The sequence below is a fragment of the Hyla sarda genome, unplaced genomic scaffold (assembly GCF_029499605.1).
Source record: "Hyla sarda isolate aHylSar1 unplaced genomic scaffold, aHylSar1.hap1 scaffold_78, whole genome shotgun sequence".
NCBI classification, from domain to species: Eukaryota; Metazoa; Chordata; class Amphibia; order Anura; family Hylidae; genus Hyla; species Hyla sarda.
The window spans coordinates 11,363-34,676 of record NW_026610803.1 but is presented as its reverse complement, the minus strand read 5'-3'; the positions used below and the strand labels follow the sequence as shown (position 1 = coordinate 34,676).

The window sequence follows — 23,314 nt, the reverse complement described above, 5'->3', positions numbered from 1 at the left end:
ACCCTTTGTATATTTGGCAATGCCAACTCTTCTCTATGTATGGAGAGAAAGAGGTTGATCCTGATGAAATTGGATCCCCAATTAATTCAAGTAGCCTCTTCCCTCCACGGATAATTTTTTTATTTGGCGAATCCTATATTAAAGAAATTAACAAAAATGTCAGCCTTTTCTCTTCACTTGACAAAGCCCAATCCTCTCTTAAGAGAGTTTTCCAAGGACGTGTTTTTGGCAGGGCTGGGAGACTAAGAGGCTGGTTCCCCAGCCGTCAATCTCAAGACAATCATATAGAGGCCTCCAACCACCCAGGACGGATAATGTGTCAGTACCACCAACCACTTACCAACCCACACCATTCTTCCCTTCTAGAGGAAAGCCCTGGAGGGCTAGAATCCATAGAGGATATCCGAGAACGAGATCCTCTGCAGGTAAGACTTCTTCCATATTTTTCTCCCATTCCCCTAGGAGGGAGAATTTAACATGTTATCCACATCTGGTCTATGATCAAGGCGGAAACATGGATTCTAAATACAATTATTACCAAACGATTGGTTAACAAAAATAGACCTAAAAGACGCCTATCTCAAGGTGCCCATGCACCCATTATCACAGCCATACCTCCAGTTTGTATGGGAAAATCAGAAATGGCAATTTACATGCCTACCTTTCGGTCTCTCTTGAGCACCATGGTGCTTTACTAAACTGTTGAAACCAGTAGTAGCCATTTTGAAAGCTCGAGGAGTTTGTCTTATAATCTATCTGGAAGATATCCTCATTATGGCAGACTCAATAGATTTAATTAATCTACACATACATTGGACCATAACTTTATTATCAAACCTGGGATTTTTAATCAATTACAAAAAATCACCCTGATCCCTTCACAAGAAGTGGTTTTTGGTTTTTTTAATCAATACCCAATTTGCCATTTTGAGTGTTCCCTTGAGGAGATTGAGGACAATCAGAAGGGAAATATGTTCAAGTTCTGAACAAACAATTAGTGTCCCTTCGCACGATAGCTTGGAAAGTAGACTTACTCTCCTCATCCATTCAAGCTATATTTCCAGCACCCCTCCATTACAGAGCACTTCAATGTCTCAAAACTCAGCATCTGAGATAAGGTCTAACATATTCAGATGAGAAAACTCTTTCCCCAGACATCAAGGAAGAACTTCTTTGGTGGCTCCAACATATACAATCCTGGAACGGGAAAGTTATTTTCACTCCTATTCCAGATCTCATAATAGAGTCAGATGCCAGTCTCCTTGGTTGAGTTACACCTTCATATCAATTGTATGGAACTTTTGGCGGCTTCATACGCCCTCAAGAGTTTCGCCAAACACAGATCTCATTGCTGCATTCTAATGCGGATGGACAACATCCCTGCAGTACAATACATCAGTCCATTAAGAGGTACAAAATCAAAGACTCTTTCCAACATAGCAAAAGAATTTTGGCATTTTTTTTCCTCAACCAAGATATCACTTTAAAGGCATAATATCTCCCTGGGTTATCCAACTACACAGCAGATTGGAACTCTCGGTACCTCACAGATTACAGGGATTGGAAATTAGATCCCATAATAATTAACCAACTAGTTTCCCTTTGGGGTCCCCTTCAACTGGATTTATTTGCATCCAGACTAAACCGCCAAATCCCTCAATTTTTCAGTTGGCGCCCAAATCCAGAATCTATGGGCACAGACGCATAACATAAAATTTGGCCCAAGGGGACACTTTATGCATTTCCTCCATTTATTCTAATTTCAAAGACTTTTATTGACCAAGATTTACAAATCAACAATAGTTCTTATAACTCCATTATGGCCGACTCAACCGTGGTTCCCTCAAGCTCTAGGGATGTCCATAGATTCTCCTTGCATAATCCCAACTCACCATTCCATTCTGACAGATCTATTGTGCAATCCTCATCCTGTGATCTTGCCCACTCAGATAACCCTATTAGGTTCTGTTGACCTGATATGAACTAAGCTAATAAACTTTCATAATCAGCTCAAAACATCCTTTCAGATGCATGTGCCCCAAGGTACCAGATCAGCTTATGGATCAGCCTGGAAAATATGGTCTAATGCATGCAATGGTATCTGGTATCTGGATCCCATACATGCATCTATAAATAAAATTATTAAATTTCCTTTCTCATTCCTATGATGAAGGTAGGGCTTATCGTACTATTAACGTATACCTTTCAGCCATATATTTTTATAATGCCCCAATATATTCCGTTTCAGTAGGTAAACATCCTTTAATTTGTAAACTTATGAAGGGCATTAAATATAGATGTCTCCCATTACCTAAATATCAATCTACGGTACATGGGATGTTTTAATAAAAAAATAAAAAAATAAAATTAAATTAATTTGATTTAATTAATTTTTGGGGAGATAATTACCTTTTTCCATTAAAAATTCTATCTTAAAAACTTACATTGCTTTTATGTCTAATATCTTTCAAACAAGTATCTGATGTTAAAGCTTTAGACATTTCCCACAAACAATTAAATCCTCAAGGTGTTGTTTTTTCTATACATAAACGTATAAAAACTAACATCCGGAAGGTATGTTATCCAGTTTTTCCTGATCACAAAATTATTTGCGTGGTTAGTTGTCTTAAATCCTATGAACATAAAACTGAATCTATTAAAAACCCCTAAAACTCTCAATTAATTTTTTTCACATTGTAAACCTCACTTACTGGTATCCCCTCCAACTCTTGCTAGGTGGATAAAACAAGTCACGTCCTTAGCAGGTATAGATGCATCCATTTTTGGAGCCCACTCTACCAGAGGTGCCATATCCACTAAGGTTAGATAAGCTAGTGGTTCTTTATCGGACATACTAAAAACTGCTCATTGGTCCACAGAGTCTACTTTCAAAACTTTTTTTTATTTTAGACCCAGTACTCATGTTTCTACGACTGTATTTTAGAACATATTTTAAATGCATCAGTTTCAATTGTTTATAAGATTTGAACAAGCATAATGTGAGTCTCCTGGATTGTAATAAAATTGGAGATTTTCCTACTCGGACAGAAAATATAGATTTTATTAAAGACAGGAGACGAACATTATCCCACCCAGTTGACCCAACCCTATCTATTAATATTATTTCTCTTTTTCAGTATAACCAATTACAAGTTCTGGATTCCATTGAAATTATATTTCCAAGTTGGATCCTTTTTATCTGGAAGTTAATCTAATCGATTCAGAGATGATCCTACGTTCCAGTTCAATATTACAGTTTAGGATGCCTTTTATGTCAAGAGTTTGTTTGGAATTCCTTATTCTACACTACATCAAAGAAAGAGGAGGAGCCTATCTTGATGAGCCATTATATCTATTCAGACCATACCATTGTTAACCGAACACTAGACATTATTTTTTTATTTATATAGCGCCTACAGATTCCGCAGCGCTTACAATTATGGTGTACAAACAAAGACAAGTCAGACATAAAATTACACAATAACTATTCAAACAAGAGGTGTGGGGATATGTTTGGGAATAGGTTGAGGCCAATTAAAGACTGTTATAGGCCTGTCTGATGTGTTTTTAGGCCACGTTTGAAACTAACACCTGTTAAACTTTTTTCTTGGAATATACTATTAACCCTTTGTTTGCTGCTATAGAAAACAGTAAAGAAAGAGTAGCATAATGTTCATCTCCTGTCTTTAATAAAAACTGTATTTTCCGTCACCAAGGGTAGGAAAATGTCCAATTATATTAAATAATAATGATGGCACACTGGTTGGGAAACACTGCATTACAAAGACAACACATAGTTTTTAACAGATACCATACATCACTTTTCCGTAGCTTTTAATGGTGCTGCAGGATAAACACTTCCTACTGTACAACCCCACAGATTACAGTAAATTACTCTGGGTCCCAGAAGCAGAATATCCTGTCATTAACTTATTTTCATTAGCCCCTTATTACAAAAAGCGACTATCCAAACATTCCATAAATCAAGAATCACAGAGTTGGCACTGCTTTTCACAATGAGACCCCTACTTATATATAAGCCATCAGGTTCCACAATAACCTATCCAAACTTTGTTGGCTTCTCTATGTGTTCTTGCTTTTATCATATTTATGTTATGTTTATATGATTCATGGTTACACAGTATTTTACTGTCTATGCATAAAAGCAACTTTTAACTTCCTTCAAACTGGAACTTTCAACTTACCTTCTTCTACAAGTTTCTTAAGGTCCTCCTCGAGAATTTCTATTTCATCCACTCTTTCAGTGGTATGTACTTTGTAAATGTGACCATCTGCATTTAGATCCACCTGACTCACAGCAATTTCTATGGAAGAAAAGTCCTGTATAAATGTCACAAGTATTATACATATCATATCTAGACCGTTATATTTACTTGGATTACAATTTCTCAAATTAAATGGTGCTATTACCCACAGCAAAAATCTCACAAGCGCAAGACTCATCAGATCCTATTGCAGTATAACTTTGGCTGAAGCTACCCTCAGAGCAACAAAAAATTAGCTCTCCTGAATGCAAGGTGAAAGCCTATAACAATTTTACAAGGCCAAGTGCATAGGATAAAAGTAGTGTGCCAAAAAAGTTACTTTAATTTGTTGAAAGTTGACATAGGGTCTTGTGGATCAACAGCGATTGTTATGGAAATTTCTCAGATACACTTAAAAGGAGTATCCCCACCTGACAAAGTTTTCCCCACTCCGCAGAATAGGAGATAAAAAGATAATTGGTAAAGGTCCAATCAATTGGACCCCTACTGATCCCGAGAATGGGGACAAAATCTGTCCTTGGGATGAACAGTGTGCATCGCACATGCACAGCTAGAGCTCCATTCATTCCTTGTTGGGCTGCCAAGATTGCTGAGCCCTGGACTTAGTAATGGTTGATGCTCCCCCGTAGAAAATGAATAGAGCACTGACTGGTGTTCATCATTCTTTTCAAGAATACTTCTTTTTCCCATTCTCAGGATTGATGGGGGTCCCAGAAGGAGGACCCCAATGATCAGCTTGTTATTGCCTACCCTGTGAATAGGGGATAATGTCTTCAGATGGGAATACTCTTTAACCACCCTATGGTATATAGAAATAGTTGTGGCATAAAAGTGAAATATGTGCATGATGACCTAAGACATATGGAGAGTTAGTTTTCATTTTCATTCTCACAGAAGCTCCAGTCATATAGTTCCCTATGGCTTCATGCCTTAATGGAGATATCCAGCCAAAAGTGAAAAAAAAAACTAAAATAAGTAATATATATTATATTATATATATATATATATATATATATATATATATATATATATACTCACTATGTCTCCACAAGGCATCCCAGTGAAATTGAACCCCTAAAGCCCCCTTAAACTCCAGCTGAGAGCTGAAAAAAAAGTACACAAACCATCAACCCCTGCACTTGTTTCCAGTCTAAGCTACAGGGCAGGGCTGTCACATGGTTAGAAAATCAGTGAATATAGATGAGGTAGGTGTGCGTGCCTCAGCCAGTCAGTGACAATGACACACTGCACATTAAAGCTCTGGTTCTCTGAGCTGAGAAGAAGGGAGTGTGACATTGCAAAGTGACGTGTTTGACCCAAAACGGCCGGCCGAACACAGCAAACTGGTGCCCGACAGTCATCATGTGTGCTTAGAACTAATGGACTTCCTGCCTGAATAAAAAGCTGAGAGACACAGGGTTTGGGCTCAGCAAAGATTACACTTGTACATTACAAAGTGATATAACTTAAAGAGGTGCAGTTATATAAAGGTAATTTCATTTGGCTAGAGTTCTCTTTTAATTAAGTTCACTTGATAACCTGTAGATATAAAAATGTGGCTGCTTATAATAGTATAGTGCCACTATTATGTTACATAAAAGGCAATAAAGAATACACTATGTCCAAATGCTTTAATATACATATGTAATATCAAAAGGATCCACAGACCAATGTTCTTGTGATGTATAAAAACTTCTTTCTTCTCATCCGAAAGAAGTTGGGCAAAATTACAGGCCATTTTATCCACTGTCTGAAGTATTGCCATAGGTCCTTTGATAATCTAAATGGAAAAGTTGTACAGTTATTTTTGTCATAGTAAGCACAATACTGATATTAGCAACACCACAAAAAATAAAAATTACCGGAGCTACTTCTGACCACATGTCTGGGTCATGTTGCTCAAGAAGCTCCCCAGTTACGTGAACAAAATGTTGACTCAGGTCTTCTAATGTGTTTTTGCTGCCATGCATGTCAACATCAGCTACTTCCTTCAGAAACTGGATGATGCCCAAAACATCCACTGAATCCAGAGGACTTTCTTCCATTTCCAGACCCACTTCGATAGCCTGAAGGCACGCCAAAGCCTCAGGTGCACTAAACTGGGTAACATCACTAGTAAGAGGATTTTCAGATATCTAAAAAGAAACATATAATTCAATCTGTCATGTATTTCTTGAAGACATTTAATTGTATTTATAGCCTTATACAAGTAAAAAAAAACTATGTGCAATAAGTATTTTATACACTCAGGTGAAAACATGAATGTTATAATTTTGCTAGGCCCCTATGTATGTTATCTAGTTTTTATTGGGGTTGTCCCACCATGACAACCCCCCTTGGAAATTAAACAAACCCAGGGAACCGCTGGTGCTGGCAGGTCCAGATTCAGAAGCCTCTGGCTATCAGTTGATATTGGCATATGATGCTATAGTTAAATAAATGGTCATCAATATAATACATGCACAAAGCAGGTCCACCAAAGTGGTGGCTGTGCACTCTGGCACGTAAGGTGCATCAATACATCCATATAGGCATATGGAAAGGAGATTTTCTAAAAAGACAACCCCTTTAATTTTGTGCATATCACCATACAGTAACCATAATTCTTGCTCAGTGACTAAGGCAGGGATTTTCAAACTGGGTGCTGCTGCGCACTAGTGAGTCAGCAACAATCCCTAGGTACAGTGGGGATCAAAAATTTGGGCACCCCAGGTAAAAATTTGTATTAAAGTGCATAAAGAAGCCAAGGAAAGATGGAAAAATCTCCAAAAGGCATCAAATTACAGGTTAGACATTCTTATAATATGTCAACAAAAGTTAGATTTTATTTCCATCATTTACACTTTCAAAATAACAGAAAACAAAAAAAATGGCATCTGCAAAAGTATGGGCACCCTGCAGAATTTATAGCATGCACTGCCCCCTTTGCAAAGCTGAGACCTGCCAGTGTCATGGATTGTTCTCAATCATCCTCTGGGAAGACCAGGTGATGTCAATCTCAAAGGTTTTAAATGCCCAGACTCATCTGATCTTGCCCCAACAATCAGCACCATGGGTTCTTCTAAGCAGTTGTCTAGAAATCTGAAACTGAAAATAGTTGACGCTCACAAAGCTGGAGAAGGCTATAAGAAGATAGCAAAACGTTTTCAGATGTCAATATCCTCTGTTCAGAATGTAATTAAGAAATGGCAGTCATGAGGAACAGTGGAAGTTAAAGCAAGATCTGGAAGACCAAGAAAAACATCTCGCAGGATTGTGAGAAAAACTATTCAAAACCCACGTTTGACTGCACAATCCCTCCACAAAGATCTGGCAGACACTTGAGTTGTGGTACACTATTCCACTATAAAGAGATACTTGTACAAATATGGTCTTTATGGAAGAGTTATCAGAAGAAAAAATTGAAATTTTTGGCCGGAATGAGCAAAGGTACGTTTGGAGAAGAAGGGGAACAGAATTTAATGAAAAGAACCTCTGTCCAACTGTTATGCATGGGGGGGATCAATCATGCTTTGGGGTTGTATCGAGCCAGTGGCACAGGGAAATTTTGGATGCAAACTTGATGCCATCTGTGAAATAGCTGAAGTTAAAGAGGATGGCTTCTACAAATGGATAATGATCCTAAACACACCTTGAAATCCACAGGGGTTTACATCAAGAGGCGTAAAATGAAGGTTTTGCCATGGCCTTCACAATCTCCTGACCTCAACTTAATTGAAAATCTATGGATAGACCTTAAAAGAGCAGTGCGTGACAGACAGCCCAGAAATCTCAAAGAACTGGAAGACTTTTGTAAGAAAGAATGGGCAAAGATACCTCAAACAAGAATTTAAAGGCTCTTGGCAGGCTACAAAAAGCGTTTACAAGCTGTGATACTTGCCAAAGGGGGCAGTACAAGATATTAACTCTGCAGGGTGCCCAAACTTTTGCAGACTCAATTTTTTTGTTTTCTGTTATTTTGAAAGTGTAAATGATGGAAATAAAATCTAACTTTTGTTGACATATTATAAGAATGTGTAATCTGTAATTTGATGCCTTTTGGAGATTTTTCGATCTTTCCTTGGCTTCTTTATGCACATTAATACAAACTTTTGATCCCCACTGTATGTCGCGACCGTCTCGTCCTGCATCAGCAGCCGTCCTTGGTCACTGTTTTTAAGTGGTCACTGTCCATGCTGCTAATCTTGAACAGGAAGCCAGTGCAGCGGCTATTTTAAATCAGTGAGAAGCGGTGGCTGCCAGAACTGTTGAGTGACACCACTGGTGTCGAGCCAAAGAGCGCAGTGGGAGGACATCACTTGTCAGTGCCCCTGTTTTGCTGCCGACCCTGCACCTGATCATGCTTGTGCCAGACTGAGGCCATATAAGAACGAAATAGCATGAGGGGGGGGATGAGTGGCCCAGAGTGTCATCAAGGGAGAGAATGAAGTAGCACAAGGGGTGATAAGTGTGGTAAAATAAAGTGGCACAGGAGGTGAATCAAGTGGCACGGGGGGGAGATCAAGAGGGGGAATGAAGTGACAGAGGGAGATGAATTGGTACAGGGATCAAGGGGGGTATGATGATGGGGGAATCAAGAGAGGATGAAGTGGCACAGTTAAGGATGAAGGGGAATAATGAAGTGGCAGAGGGGGGTTATGAAATAACACAGGGTAATTAAGTGGCACAGGTGGGAAGAAGGGGGTAATGAAATGATATAGAGGGTGATCAAGAGTGTGTGTGGGGGGGGGGATGAAATGGCACAGGAGGCAGCAGCCACATTTGTAATTCTGCTAACTAGTATCCCATTGTGTGGTGTGTTGTAGGACGCACAATACTATTCATGCAATTGGCAATACTGCAAGAAATGTGTCGCCAAACTATGCACTTCTAAAAAGAATGTCATCAACATGTTAAGTTTGAAAAGCTCATCTCTAGAAGCTTAAAAGGGAACAATCACAAAAGAGCCAGAAACCATAACTCCAAGCGTAAAGCTCAACTCACCACGCTGCGGTTTGAAATCATATTCACTCTGCTAGCGAAGCTTTGGTCACGACTCGATTTGGTCTTTTGAAAGAGATTATAGACCTCTGGGAAAACAAAACAACAAATAACATCAATTAGTGTACTGTATGGTTTTACCATATCCATAACTACATTACCTATATAGCCTCAGCTTGCAGAATTTAGTCATCTAATCCTACATCTATGGCAAACAATGTGGAACACTATTGTGTTGAATAGTAACAATTGCAGTACTAATTAAGCAATATAATTGACTCTTTTTGTACTTTTTTATTGTTATACTGGGTTCAAGAGATAAACATTTTTTGGTCTTCAGCAAGGCACCACCCATTTCTGCTGCAGCTGCAAAGTTTCAAAGAGGTGTTCTGAAGCCCCAAGAGCAGTGTTTCTCAAGCGCTGTCCTCAATACCCTCAACATGTCATGTTTTCTGGATTTCCTTAGTCTTTCACAGGTGATATAACTATGGCCAGTGAATCAGGTATCACCACATTTATATCACCTGTGAAAGACTAAGGAAATCTTGAAAACATGACCTGTTGGGGGGTCTTAAGGACCGCGGTTGAGAAACACTGCCCTAAAGTGTCTGCCTTCTTTCTCCCCCTCCCTTTTCCAGCTTGTTTGACAAACAGGGTTAGGCTTCCAGTGCTGAGCCCTGTTGAAATCTAGCACGTGTCAGGCTTCCGAATTGTGGTGCACACAAAGTGAGCTTGCAAAGCCGCTTCCCAAAGTAGAAAAACTTGCACCATGCTTTCATATTGTAGTGCATGCATGTGTGAGATTTCAAGAGCACTCGTTGCTGAAAGCTTAACTTTAATCAAGCCAGGAGAGGGGAGAAAGCAGGAGCAAGAATGTGTTCCAGCCTGGGACACTACCGGAGACTGGTAGCACCTATGTGAAATTTCCCAATGTTATCAGTTTTGAGCCAAGGACATGTAAAACAAATGTACTTTTTGTTTTTTTGACCAGATACCTATATAACATTGTCAGCAGTTAAAACACAATCCCAAGATCACGTGAAGGCTGTTTGTTCTTTGGTTGGGTGTTGCTCTCTTTAAAAGGATCTGGTACAACCATACAGGACACTAATTTGAGTACCTCTTGAGAAAGGGAAAACAAAACGATCGTAGGGGTCGGGGCGCTTCTTGTTATTCCCACATGGGTAAGGCTACACTTAGTCCGTACTGATAGTACTATGCACTGTCTGCGCATCTATCTGCATTTACTTTGCACCTTATGATATGTGGTTATTCGAATCTCATGTCATGAGGAATGATACTAGTACCAATTGTTCATGATTTAATATATGTCACATGTATGGATGATCCACAATGGTAAATGTCTGCAAATAAATTTGTGCACTTTATTAATGATATTATATATGTGGCGGACATCACAATTGTATTTTTCCTATATGTGTCATATATTTTGCGTTCAGACAGTGTGCTATATATCCAATAACAACCAGCTTTGCCCCATTTTTCTGCATTGGATACCCATTTGTTATGCTTTATATCTGCAATTGATGTGTTTTTTAAAGAAAAAACATTGTTCAATAAAAATTTGTACTTTTTCATTTAAAGGTGTTGTCTGAACTCAAATTTTCTTGTATATAATCTCTTTTAAAGAGCTCTAACATTAGCCATATTTTAGGGCACCTGTGCCCAAAACACACTGGCATTACTACATGCTGCTAGAGTGTTTTTGTGGAAATTGTTACTACTTACTTTACATTTATTGGGTGAACTGTACTAACACATATTATAACATGTATAGAATATGAAATTTTACCCTTTTCGTGGTAGCAAACAAATGGCAATGCATCCCAACATGTTGTGTAGTTGGTCTCACCATTACGGTTTTGCAGAATTTGACACCTTGAAGAATCTCCTATAAACAAATAAATATATAAAAAATAGAAGTGTGACTAGAATCATAAAATCTCAATAAAGAATCAGAAAAGAAAATGATAAACTGAATTACAGTATATGTGCAAGAGAAACCATTGGGACAAAACATCCTTTATTAAAAGTGAGTAAAAAAAAAATATTTTTTTTGCTGAAGCAACCAATCACAGTATAGCTTTTATTTTACCAGAGTATGTTAAGAAATAAAAGCTTAGATGTGATTGGCTGCTATGGGCGACACAGGCAGTTCTTCATTTATTTAGTTTTGAGCAATTCATTACTGTCGGAGGATCCAGCACTTTTAATAAAATTTAGCATAGATGTCAAAATTACATACAAGCAATGTTTCTCAAACCAAAAGTTTCTCTGATTTCTATTGAAAGCTGAGGGTGTTTCTTTAGGACCATGACAAACGTGCTCCTTTCCTCGCCCTCCCTTGTCATGAGGTCTGCCCAAACATTTTTACATTTGCAAAGCTTTGTGCCCATGCTTTATATAACTCTAATGCAGGCATGTGGAACATATATGGTGCAAGTACACCAGAAAAACCTCCAGTTTGTGCAAAATAAAAAATTAACAATTTTACATTTGCAAAGCTTTGTGCCTAATGTGCTTGCTTTTTATAACTTTATTGCAGCCATGTGGCACCTAATGTGTTACAAGTACACAAAAAAGCCTCCATTTTGTGTCAAAAGAATTAACAGTTTTACATTTGCAAAGCTTTGTGCCCATGCTTTTTATAACCCTAAAGCAGCCATGTGGAACCTATATGGTGCAAATACAGGCAGCAGTACTTTTCACCACAGTCAGAGGAGTAACTTTTAGCTTCTGGGCCCTGATGCAAAATCTGCAACAGTGCCCCATGTGCCAATTATAATACTGGCCTCTTATGGGGCAGATGTGCTTTGGTGCCCCAGCTATTATCACACTTCGAAACCTCTTGTCCTCTAACAGGCTCTCCAGGAAGTCATGAATGTAAATGTATTGTATAGTGTGAGAAGTACATTGAATAGATATACCTTATTAGTTCCAAAAACAGCCCCACCCCTGACCTCAGTTAAGTCCACTAAAGTGAATGGGGTTGACTTACAACATACAACCTGATCACAGATGTGATGCTGTTTTTGAAAAAAAAAGAAAAGGTTTTCACCATGCAAAAAATCACGTAAACTTTCTACTATGGGTAAATACAGTTACAATTATACCAAATGAATATCGTTTTTATGTTTTACTACTTAAAAAAAAAAAGCATTTAGAAAAATGTATTAGCATCACCATATTGCCTTTTTCTTATACGCAAAGCTGTGTGAGGGCTCATTTTCTAAATGGTAAGCTGCAATTTCTATTGCTACTTTAGCATAGAAGGAAATGTTTAATCCCTCATTCCCAACATTTTTAGTTCCCTTAGGAAAGCGATCATATAATTTCTGGTATGTAATACTGCAATGCTAATGTGTTGCAGTGTACATTTTTTTCATTCTCACTTTTCCTATTTCATCCTGCCTATGGCACCATAGTTGTATGGTGTAGCACATTATTGTGTTGTGAAGATGCCAATTGGAAGCATTGGAATTTTCTACCAAGCTAGTCGCTAATACTAGGTGTCAGCTGATAACATTCAACACCTGTTTGGCCCTCAGCCCACTCCATGCACCTCCATTCGACATTTAAAATACATGTATGTCAAATGCCACAAGAGGGTTAAAGGGTACCTCTCATCAAAAAAACTTTTGATATATTATAGATTAATATATGCAGAATAACTTTACAATCGCATGTTATTAAAAAATATGCTTCTTTCTATTTAATTTTCCACTTTGAAGAAATGACCACTAGGGGTCTCCCTACCAGTCCTGGCAGCAAGCATTTCAGACTCATGCTGGAGTCCTAAACACTACGAGCTGCCAGTCTGCTTTGTTCACAAAGGAGAACACTCAGAGCTGCCAGCCTGCTTTGTTCGCAGCCCGTTTGGCTGTGAACAAAGCAGACTGGCAGCTCTGAGTGTTTAGGACTCCAGCATGAGTCAGAAATGCTTGCTGACAGGACTGATCGGGAAAAATACAATAGAAAGAAGCATATTTTTCATTAACATGCTATTGGAAAGTTATTCAACATTCATTAATCTAAAATATATCACAAGTTTATTTGATGAGAGGTACCCTTTAAAGGAAATGCATTTTTATGTCACTGTCCACATGGTAATAAAGTATATAGTAATAATATAGGAGGATATTTAGCAAAACCTGTGGAATGGCAATGTTGCTCAGTTGCCTATAGCAACCAATCTGCTCATTTCATACATTCTTAACAAGGCCTCTGGAAAATGAAAGAATGGAGCTGATTGTTTGCTATCGGCAACTGGTCAACTTTGCCTCTCCACAGGTTTTGATAAATCTCCCCCATAGTACCTAATCTATGACACTGTGCTTGGTATGGGAATGCAGCTCTAGTTTGAATGTCATGAATATTTCCGTCAGCTGATCAGTAGAGGTGGTGGGAGTTTAAAGTTTCTTGATCTGATATTGATGGCATATCCTAAGGATAGGTCATTAATATCAAGGACTTGGAAAATCCTGTTAAGGCAGGATACACACCACTTTTTGCCCATTTGAGCAAAAGATACATCGAATAAAAAGACAAAATGGAATGTCGACATATCCACACTCGGTAGGCAGAGGCCCCATTCATTTTAACGGCGCAAACATAGTAACCTAGTGACTACGTTAAGGTCATTTCCCATACGTGTATGAATCTTGGTTCAGACTAAAAAGCATGGTGTGCTGCACTTCAGTCGCAGCCAAGACTTAGATATGTTTGGATAATGACCAGAACATTAATCACTATCTGTGCCCTTGACATTGAAATTAATGGGGCCCGTGCCTGTCCAAACATGGATATGTCAGCATGCAATTTTGACATTTTTCTGACATATCCGTGGCTCGGATTGACCAAACTTGATGTGAACAGGCCCTAAGTTTCTAGTCACTAACAGCAAGCAAAAGTCACCTAAATGCAATTTAATCTAAATATATTAGATATGTAACTAAGGGAAATTTATTTTAGGTATATTGAAGTTTTCTTATTTTTTTCTGTAAATAGAGCTAACTTATTGAAACCCTAATAAATTCCCCAATCAAGCAATCTCCCTCATACCTGAACAGACAGAGTTCACCTCCATTTTCTTTAATGTAGGCTCAATTTCCAGGTGGTGGGTGCTCCATTTAAATACAAAGTCCAGTTCTACTTTACTGCATAGTGACAGCTTTTGTATCTGCTCTTTACTAAGAACTTTTGCCCACACATTAAGACCAGTAATATTCCCGCTGAATGATTCCTTTTCTTTGAAAGTCCCACCATAAGAATCCTGGTCTTGTCCAATGATAAAGATGCCCCCCATGATGATATCTTCGGATGCAGGGATCCTGAAGGAGGTTCTCCATTCACCATCAGCATATAGATTTATGGTTTCATTCCATTTTTGCCAAGTTATGCAGATGTGATGCCACTGTCCATCATTAGAGAACATAGAAGAATATCCTGAATGATGCCCATGAATTATGACGGCAAACTTGACAAACCCAGCATCGTTCATTCCTCGCAGCTGAAACTCATTGGTGAAATTCTCCACTGCATACGAAAAGACAGTTTCAGGATCCTTACTGGTGCTGCCCCATTGAATATGGGCACAAACCGTAATTTTATGAAAGGATGGGAGCTTTGTCATCAACTTGGCATACTTGGTGTCTGTTCTGTGCTCGAAAACCAGAGCAGTGAGTGGTCGCATCTCTGAAAAAGCATCAAGACAGACAGTAAGGAAAATCAAAAGTCTTATAATGAGAGATAACACATAGACTGATACAAGATGAGAATCGGGACTGCTGCTAGTCAACCCATCACAAACCTAACCACGAGGACAGAAGGACTTAGTATTTGTTTTCTAGTATGGTATGTATGCATTTGAACAATAACTGTTTAAAACACTGCCTAGAACACCATCCCACCCTATATACACATAACATCCAACTCCTTACAAGGAATTATGCAGGTCCCCCTCATCCCTCCTAAATAGCTTTTCTGATCCATCGATACATAAACCAAAAGGCCTCTGAAGGTGTACTGTGGTATCTGGCACCAAATGTTAGTAGTGGATGTTTTAACTTCTGTAAATTGTGAGATGTGGATCAGACTTTTGTTTCAGACTTGATCCATGGATCAGACTTGTTTCTCCAGCACATCTCACAGATCCTCAATCATAATCAGTGGAATTTGACGGAAGTCGACTCCTTAAATTCTTTATCATGTCCCTCAAACACATTATCCGACTGAAAGAGACCACCCTTCATTAAGGAATATTGATGCCATGATGGAAAAGAATTGGTCTGTACAATGTTCATGTAGATGGTACTTATCACATTTAACATCTACATTAATGCCAGGACCAAAAATCTTCCAGTAAAATATTACTCAAGGAATCAAACTTCCCCAACCAGCTTGTCTTCTTGCCAGATTGCATCTTGGCACCATCTCCTCCCCAGGCAGGTGACACAAACTTACATAGCCATCTCCATAATGTCAAAGTGAGTGATTCTTCAGACAAGGCCACCTTCTTCAATTGTTCCATTCTCAAGTTCGGATATTCACAATGTAGGCACTTTTGGCGGTAGATTGGTCAACATGGGTGCTATGACTGGTCTGCCGCCCCATACACAACAGTCTGCGATGTACTGTGTGTTCTGACATGTTTTTATCATAGCACACATTAAATTTTTTCAACTATTTTTGTTACTCTGGGATTAAACCTAATGGGTTATCTTTTGCCAACCACGTACATTTATAAACCCATCAATGGATCACTAATTGTTCTTCTTTGTATCACTCTTAAACATTATACTGTGCCTTTTGTAGTTCTGTTGACTTTAACAAGTAAAAGCTGCAGTCCACAAGATTGCATATAACTTTATGTATTGTTTGGACCACAGTTGAACTCCATAGTTAAAATCAATTAATAGCGCTACAAAAAGTCAGTGTTGCCCTAGCCTAACAAGAACACCCCACAAGATCTGCCAATTTAAAGATGCACTGAGCTAGTCCTATTGAGCCTTCTCAATGTTTCTCAGAGCCTTATGCATGCTTCCTAAGGCTAGGAGTTGTAACACCAAGCGCTCCAGGTCCTGCTGTCTCCCTGAAGCGCTCACGGCGTTCCTCTGTATGCAGCGCTCCGGTCAGCGCTGCTGACCACGAGCGCTACTCCCCTGTCACCAGAGGGGATGCGATCCGCGGGACGGGACGTGCCTGCTCTCGGATCGCGTCCCATGTCACTCACTGCACGCCTGTGCCTGCTTCTTCCCGGCGCGCGTGGTCCCGCTCCCTAGGGCGCGCGCGCCGGCTTACTAAAATTTTAAGGGTCAGTGCACCACTAATTGGTGCCTGGCCCAATCAGTTTAAAACATATAAAAACCCACTTCCCCTTCCTGTCCTTGCCGGATCTTGTTGCCTTGTGCCCTGTGAAAGCGTTTCTGTGTGTATCCCTAGCCTGTGTATCCAGACCCCTTGCCGTTGCCCCTGACTCTGAACCTTGCCGCCTGCCTTGACCTTCTGCTACGTCTGACCTCGCCTTGCCTTGTCCTTGTGTACCGCGCCTGTCTCAGCTGTCAGTGAGGTTGAGTCGCTATCGGGTGGAACGACCTGGGGGTTACCTGCCGCAGCAAGTCCATCCCGCTTTGTGGCGGGCTCTGGTAAAAACCAGTAACCTCTTAGATTCCGTTCCCCTGGTACGGCCCACGCCATCGCCTCACTGACACAGAGGATCCACTCCTGTGTCCTCCCCGCATACCAGTCCGGACCCTGACAGGAGTACACTGCAACTGTTTTGTCGATAGCATGTTACAAAACCAGTACATTAATTTAGATGCAATACATAATGCAATCTTTTCATACAAAGCAGTAGAAAAAGCATACAAAGCCTTAGCTCTATGATGCATATTAACAGTATTATTTCTATAATCTCTTGCAACGCATGCAACGTTTTTAGCCCCCCAGATCTTACCTGACTTTTTCTCTTTCTTCAGCCAAATAGGGAACTGAACTACATTTTCAGGTAAGTCCTGGACTTCTTTCACTTCAGAAAGTAGAGTTGAAAATTTGTACTCGCAGTATTTTTCAGCTTGTGTGTAGCCATGTGGTTTGCTGACGTACTCATATACTGCATGATGGGTTTCAATGAAATTAGGAAGCGTTTTAGACCCTAGAGATAAAAGAATTGAGAGAGTTTGATTTGAAATTATGGAAAAAATGCCAATAACTCATAGCTGTAATATGTTATAGGCTAGAGGAAAGAGGTCTGGGTTTACTTGGATTAGAAGAGCCTTTTATTTAGTAGTTGCAGAACAACATAAAAAATGGGAACATCCTTTGAAAATAAAATACCAGACAAATTGAGGAAGTATTATGTACTATTTTGTTCCGGAAAATGTGGAACACCAATAACAGCATCCAACAGACCCTACTGATTTTGATGAGGTTTGTCAGGCTTCCATCATGGTGTCCAGCATTTTCCAAGACAAAATAGTACATAACGATTCATTATTTTGTCTGGTATTTTCTTTGCAAAGGATAATCCTAATAGAACGTTTGAGCCATTTTTAAGATTTATACGGCTAAGAAGTGAAGACAATCTCATCATTTTTTGTTCCAAATTAATACATTTTACCAACATTGACGAAGAGGTTTGTGCTGTCAAGGTTGTACCACCTTAGCCATTGTGACACTATAGGTTGCAACCTACTGCACTTGTTCTACGACAGGGGGTCACTGCATATGTGCCTTAAAGGAGAACTACAGTGGAGGAAAAACTTGTAAATTACTTCTATTTAAAAATCTTAACCATTCCAGTACTTATCAGCTGCTGTATATTACAGTATATTACAGATATACTACAGAGAAATTTGTGAAGATCTTTCCAGTCTGACAACAGTGCTCTCTACTGACACCTCTGTCTGTGTCAAGAACTGTTAAGAGCAGGAGAGGTATTCTATGGGGATTTGCTTCTAATCTAGTCAGTCCCTGACACGGACAGAAGTGTCAACATAGAGCAATGTTGTCAGACTGGGAAGAACTGCACAATTTTCTCTGTTGTATACAGCAGCTGATAAGTACTGGTAGGATTAAGATTTTGAAATAGAAGTAATTTACAAATCTGTTTAACTTTCTGGCACCAATTGATTTGAATATATTTGTTTTCCCACTTGTTTCCCCCGTAGTTCCCCTTTAACCTGTTAAGGACGTAGGACGTACCTGTACGCCCTACGGCCGCTCCCGATGTTTAAAATGGGGTCACACCATGACCCTGCATCACACCGGGTCGGTCCCGGCTGCTATTCATAGCTGGGACCCTGGGCTAACAGCGTGCGGCACCGATCGTTGTGCAGCACACTAGTAACCCTTCAGACGCGCCAATCAAAGTTGACCGCCGCATCTGAAAGTGAAAGTAAATGCTTCCCGGCAGCTCAGTCGGGCTGATCGGGACATCACGATAAAATCACGATGTTCCGATAAGCTAGGATGCGAGCGGAGACCCCCTTACCTTGCTCCGTCACGTCCGATCTGAGTTTGATTGCTCCAAGCCTGTGCTACTGGCTTGAGCAATTGAGCCCCTATCTAGCTGATCCATGCAAAACTATGGCTTTGCAGGGATCAGCATAAGAGATTAGTGTGTTCAGTGCTATAGCCCCCTATGGGAGCTATAGCACTGCAAAAAAAAAAAAAAAAAGTTAACAAAGGTCATTTAACCCCTTTCCAAATAAAAGTTTGAATCACCCCCCTTTTCCCATAAAAAAAAACCTGTGTAAATAAAAATAAACATATGTGGTATCGTCGCGTGCGGAAATAGAAGGTGATGAGGAAAAAATGAAAATGCTAAAACGGAAAAACCCTGCGTCCTTAAGGGGTTAAGAAGTATTTCCATAAGTCTAGGTTTCCACACAGGTATTTTTTTCTGCTTTTTGAAAAACTGCCACTGCAATTTTTGAGCCAATTTTTGAAGTGTATTCAAAAGGAATGGGAAATATAAAGACACGACTTCTACTTTACCTTCCACATGGGTCTGCCTCTGATTTGGCTCAAAAACTGCAATGGCAGTTTTCCAAATAGCAGCAGAAAAAACCTGCGTGGAAACCTAGGCTTATGCCTACAGGTCCATTACATGTTTTTGTAGGAACTTTCCAAGCATGCAGTCCTGCCATATGCACAAGGTCTAAGTGTCTTCAACAGCCTCAAAAAAGGGCAACTGCTTAATAAATATGGTGCAATTGTTTTCATGGCCCCTTTAACCACATTTGTAGATCTGCTCTGTTTGTCACAATGTTAAAGAAGAACTTCAGAACACAAAAATTGTCCTCCATACTGCCAACAGTAAAAAAAATAAATAGATACATACCTTCCTTCGCTCCCCTGGTGCCTCCTGTAACCCGCTCCGGTCTCCACCGCGATCCTCTTCCTGGTTGCCGGTGGTCGACGAGTCATACTGCACTCAGCCAATCACCGGCCACAGCGAAGTCCCGACTCGGCCGGCGATAGGCTGAGCGGTAGTGTGATGTTTTTGGCCCCGGCAGCAGGTGCCAGTGTAGTGAATAATTGTGTGTCTTGAAGCATTCTCACACTGCCGCTTAGCCTATTGCCGGCCAAGTCGGGAATTCGCTGCGGCCGGTGATTGGCTGAGTGCAGTATGACTCGCTGACCACCGGCAACCAGGAAGAGGATCGAGGCGGAGACCGGAGCGGGTTAACAGAGGCACTGGAGGAGCAAAGGAAAGTATGTATCTATTTATTTTTTTACTGCCGGCAGTATGGGGGACAATTTTTGTATTCTGGAGTTCACCTTTAAAATTACAAACAAATAATTTAAAGAAAACTGGGGCAAGAACCTACCTGCTGTACTTGTGTAATTAGAGTCAACTTGATTCCAGCAAATGCAAACACCACAAACCTGTCGGGAGAGGGAATTGAATTAATTATCTATATGCTACCCTCACATATTTTTCTGAGCTGGAAAATACATCATGCACATTACCCCCTAAATGAAGAAATGAAGCTTCAAATCTTTAGGTTGGGGTCACATAGTGTATTAGTATGTATATTTTGAAGTGTAATGCTTTAAAATTTATGTTTTATGTCCCTACTTAATTTCACAGAAATACACGGCATAGTTTGTTTTTTTAGTTTGTTTGTTTTGTAACATGTTTAACTTTTTACAGGGGTGAAAAAACATACAAGTAACTTTTTATGTGTATATTTGTATATTTTGAATGTATTGTATTTGGCTGCTGTATAACAAATGCATAAAAATATGCTTCAAATATAAGCAAAGAAACACATGCAAAATACACCATTTCCTGCGATGTGAGTACACCCATATGATGGTCACATGGAATGAATGCGCAACTACAGGCTATACAAAATAGATTTATTTGTATTTATTATTTTTTTTATGTATAATATAATTTGATTTTGCTTTAATTACAATAATTACCTACAACATGCCTATAACCGTTTTTCTGTTATTTTTTTTATTTTATTGTAAATTTTTTGTCTATGTAGCTTTATTAAGACTTGTTTTTTGTGAAATGAAATTTTCATTGGTACAATGTCAGGGCCCATATTTATTTTGATTACCTTTTATTACTTTTTGGCAAAATGGGATTTAAAAAAACACTACTTGAAATCCAGGAAAATTCTTTTGCTTCTTGCATGTAATGCATGTGCTGCTGCCCACTGGGTGTTAGGAAAAGGCCACCAGGCAGTTGTATAGATGGTAAAATACACTGCCTTATATTTATAGGTAACCTGTCATCTCTTGGCATGTTGCCAAAATCCCAGCAACTTTTTCCTGTCCCACCAGTTTTGATTAATAGATCCTTATACCCAAATAGGGAGAGATCTATAGATCAAGGCTGGTGGGATGGGGAGATGCTGGGGACCTCTCTGATGACTTGTGTTGCAGGCAGCATGGGAATAAATGACAGGTTCCTATAAAATATTGCAAAGGGGGTTCTTTTGTCCCAATGGTGGGTGTATTTTTTTATTTTTATTTTGTGTGCATAGCCTGGCTGCATAATCTCAAGAGTTAGGGTAGATATGGCTTTACTGGAATTCTGTGGCTTGAACAGAGCTGGTTCATAATGTGCAACCTCTTGTGTTTTTATTGTTACTGGAGAATGTACCATGTTCCTTTATGCTATGCAATGCATTCCCTAGTTTTGTTGCCCTTGTGTGCTTACATCTTACACATTCTCTCTTCATACACATTTTCCTTGAGCAGACGTCTTTATGCTGCTTATCTTGTTTTGAATTCACTTGTATGCTGTATAACCTTAATGCTTACCCTTTTTATACGTGTCAATGTTGGAACTTGAGGAAGAGAGCAAGCCACTCGTTAAACAGGTTGCCCCCATGCATTGTTTTAGATATCTTTTTTAAAATAAAGCAGTGTATGATGCCATCCAGAGACTTCCTTTATAACAACCCCATGCATGGTTTATCTGACAGGTTAGAAATCGGACTCACAGACCGAACCCATGTGACGCATGTACTCTAATGTCGACATATGCTGTATACTATTCTGCTGAAAATAATAATGCCTAACTTACCATCAAGATGTTAAATAGAAGCTCCAGGGCGTCAACAACTGCAGAGATTAATCCTTGTGATCTCATGCTTGGGAAAATAAACACAGATCAAAACATAAAAGCAAAACTTCAGAATAAAAATAAAAACATTATAAAAAAATCAGGAATTGATAGAATGTTAATGAAAACTACTTTGCTTTCAGAAGAACTGATACACACCCCATTCACATAGACACGTGCCTTAGGAAAATCACAAACAACTAACAATGCAGTCCTGGAATGTCCGGTCTCCTTAGAGGAAGGCCATGTTAATAACCTGCATTATTTCACAGTATTCATTTTTCCTTGTAAATAACAAGTCTCTACAGAAAAGCATAGTACAAAGCTACATGTAGTATATGTATTAGGGGTTCTTCAGATTTGTCATCAATGCAGTAAAAACCCATTATAGGTCAAAGGCGTCTGTTAGGTACCATTGCTATCCGTCATGCAACAAAAGAATAGAAGCCACAACATTGTGGCTTTTTGTCATGTATTATGTTGTCATGGCCTCCATTTATTACAGAAGCCACAGCACTGTGCCAGATCCAATGTACATCTGATCTAAACAATGTACTATGTACATCAATGACTTATAATGTGGTCCACTGGGGATTCAGCATGGTTTTTGCAGCTTAAGGGAAGATTGTTTTCTCTGGATAAAAGATCAATTTGGATTTTTAGCACACTTTCTGAAAAGTAATTACAACTAAAAATGCACTTCTTAATATAGAGGTAACTATTAGAGGATCCTTATTACAATTGGCATAACTGGGGTAAAGTGAAATGATTTGCCACTATCTATATGCATTTATTTATGGCATGTTTCAAAGTTCTTATACATCACAATGCCCCTGGAATACGCATAATATATTGCTTTTTAGACAACTTTAATCCTAAAGCTAATCTAGAAGAACAGACTATAACATTTGTTGACCAACTTAATGAGAATAATGGGGGGTTAATTCCAACCTCTTTATTCAAACAGTACCATTGAGCTCTTGGATTTGAAGCTTAATATGAGGTGCATCAAAAGAGATTAACACATAATGAGAACATGGTTTTGCCACAGTCCAAATCATTACTCAGACCACACAAGGGATATTGGGTACAGATTTGGGTACCAATATTCAAAGTTGGCTGAGGGTCGACCTAATGACTATTTATAAAAATATTAGGGGGCCATAAAGAGACCATAAAATTTTCATACCCAAGACTGTAATACAGGTGAAACTCGAAAAATTTGAATATCGTGCAAAAGTTCATTTATTTCAATAATGCAACTGGTTTGTGAAAGGAAGCATGAAGTGCTCCAAAATCTCCTGGTAGACGGATGCATTGACCCTGGACTTAATAAAGCACAGTGACCAACACCAGAATTGAAGGCTGAATCACTGGAAGTACCATCGCTACTCTCTGCATGTTCGCCGTCCTCCGATACTTGACCTTCTGGCTCAAT

The 23,314-nt window shown here is 39.3% G+C and overlaps 1 protein-coding gene across 4 annotated transcripts in view; it reads right to left on the bottom strand.

Moving 5' to 3' along the window:
- The window catches only part of LOC130346290 (adhesion G-protein coupled receptor D2-like), a 194,256-nt gene extending 172,328 nt beyond the window's left edge, over positions 1 to 21,928 (bottom strand). For all 4 annotated transcript variants that reach the window (XR_008884619.1, XR_008884620.1, XR_008884621.1 and 1 more), the window contains exons 1-9: positions 21,838 to 21,928; positions 20,120 to 20,177; positions 17,242 to 17,439; positions 14,349 to 14,981; positions 11,080 to 11,178; positions 9,270 to 9,355; positions 6,149 to 6,421; positions 5,955 to 6,066; positions 4,206 to 4,325 (exon numbers count right to left, since the gene is read on the bottom strand). Coding sequence is in view for 1 of the 4 variants with exons in the window: in XM_056554532.1 (XP_056410507.1) it covers positions 4,206 to 4,325; positions 5,955 to 6,066; positions 6,149 to 6,421; positions 9,270 to 9,355; positions 11,080 to 11,178; positions 14,349 to 14,981; positions 17,242 to 17,439; positions 20,120 to 20,177; positions 21,838 to 21,903 (1,645 nt within the window). In the remaining 3 variants the exon portion in view is untranslated. The remainder of the gene's footprint in view (positions 1 to 4,205; positions 4,326 to 5,954; positions 6,067 to 6,148; positions 6,422 to 9,269; positions 9,356 to 11,079; positions 11,179 to 14,348; positions 14,982 to 17,241; positions 17,440 to 20,119; positions 20,178 to 21,837) is intronic.
- Positions 21,929 to 23,314: the final 1,386 nt, after the last annotated feature.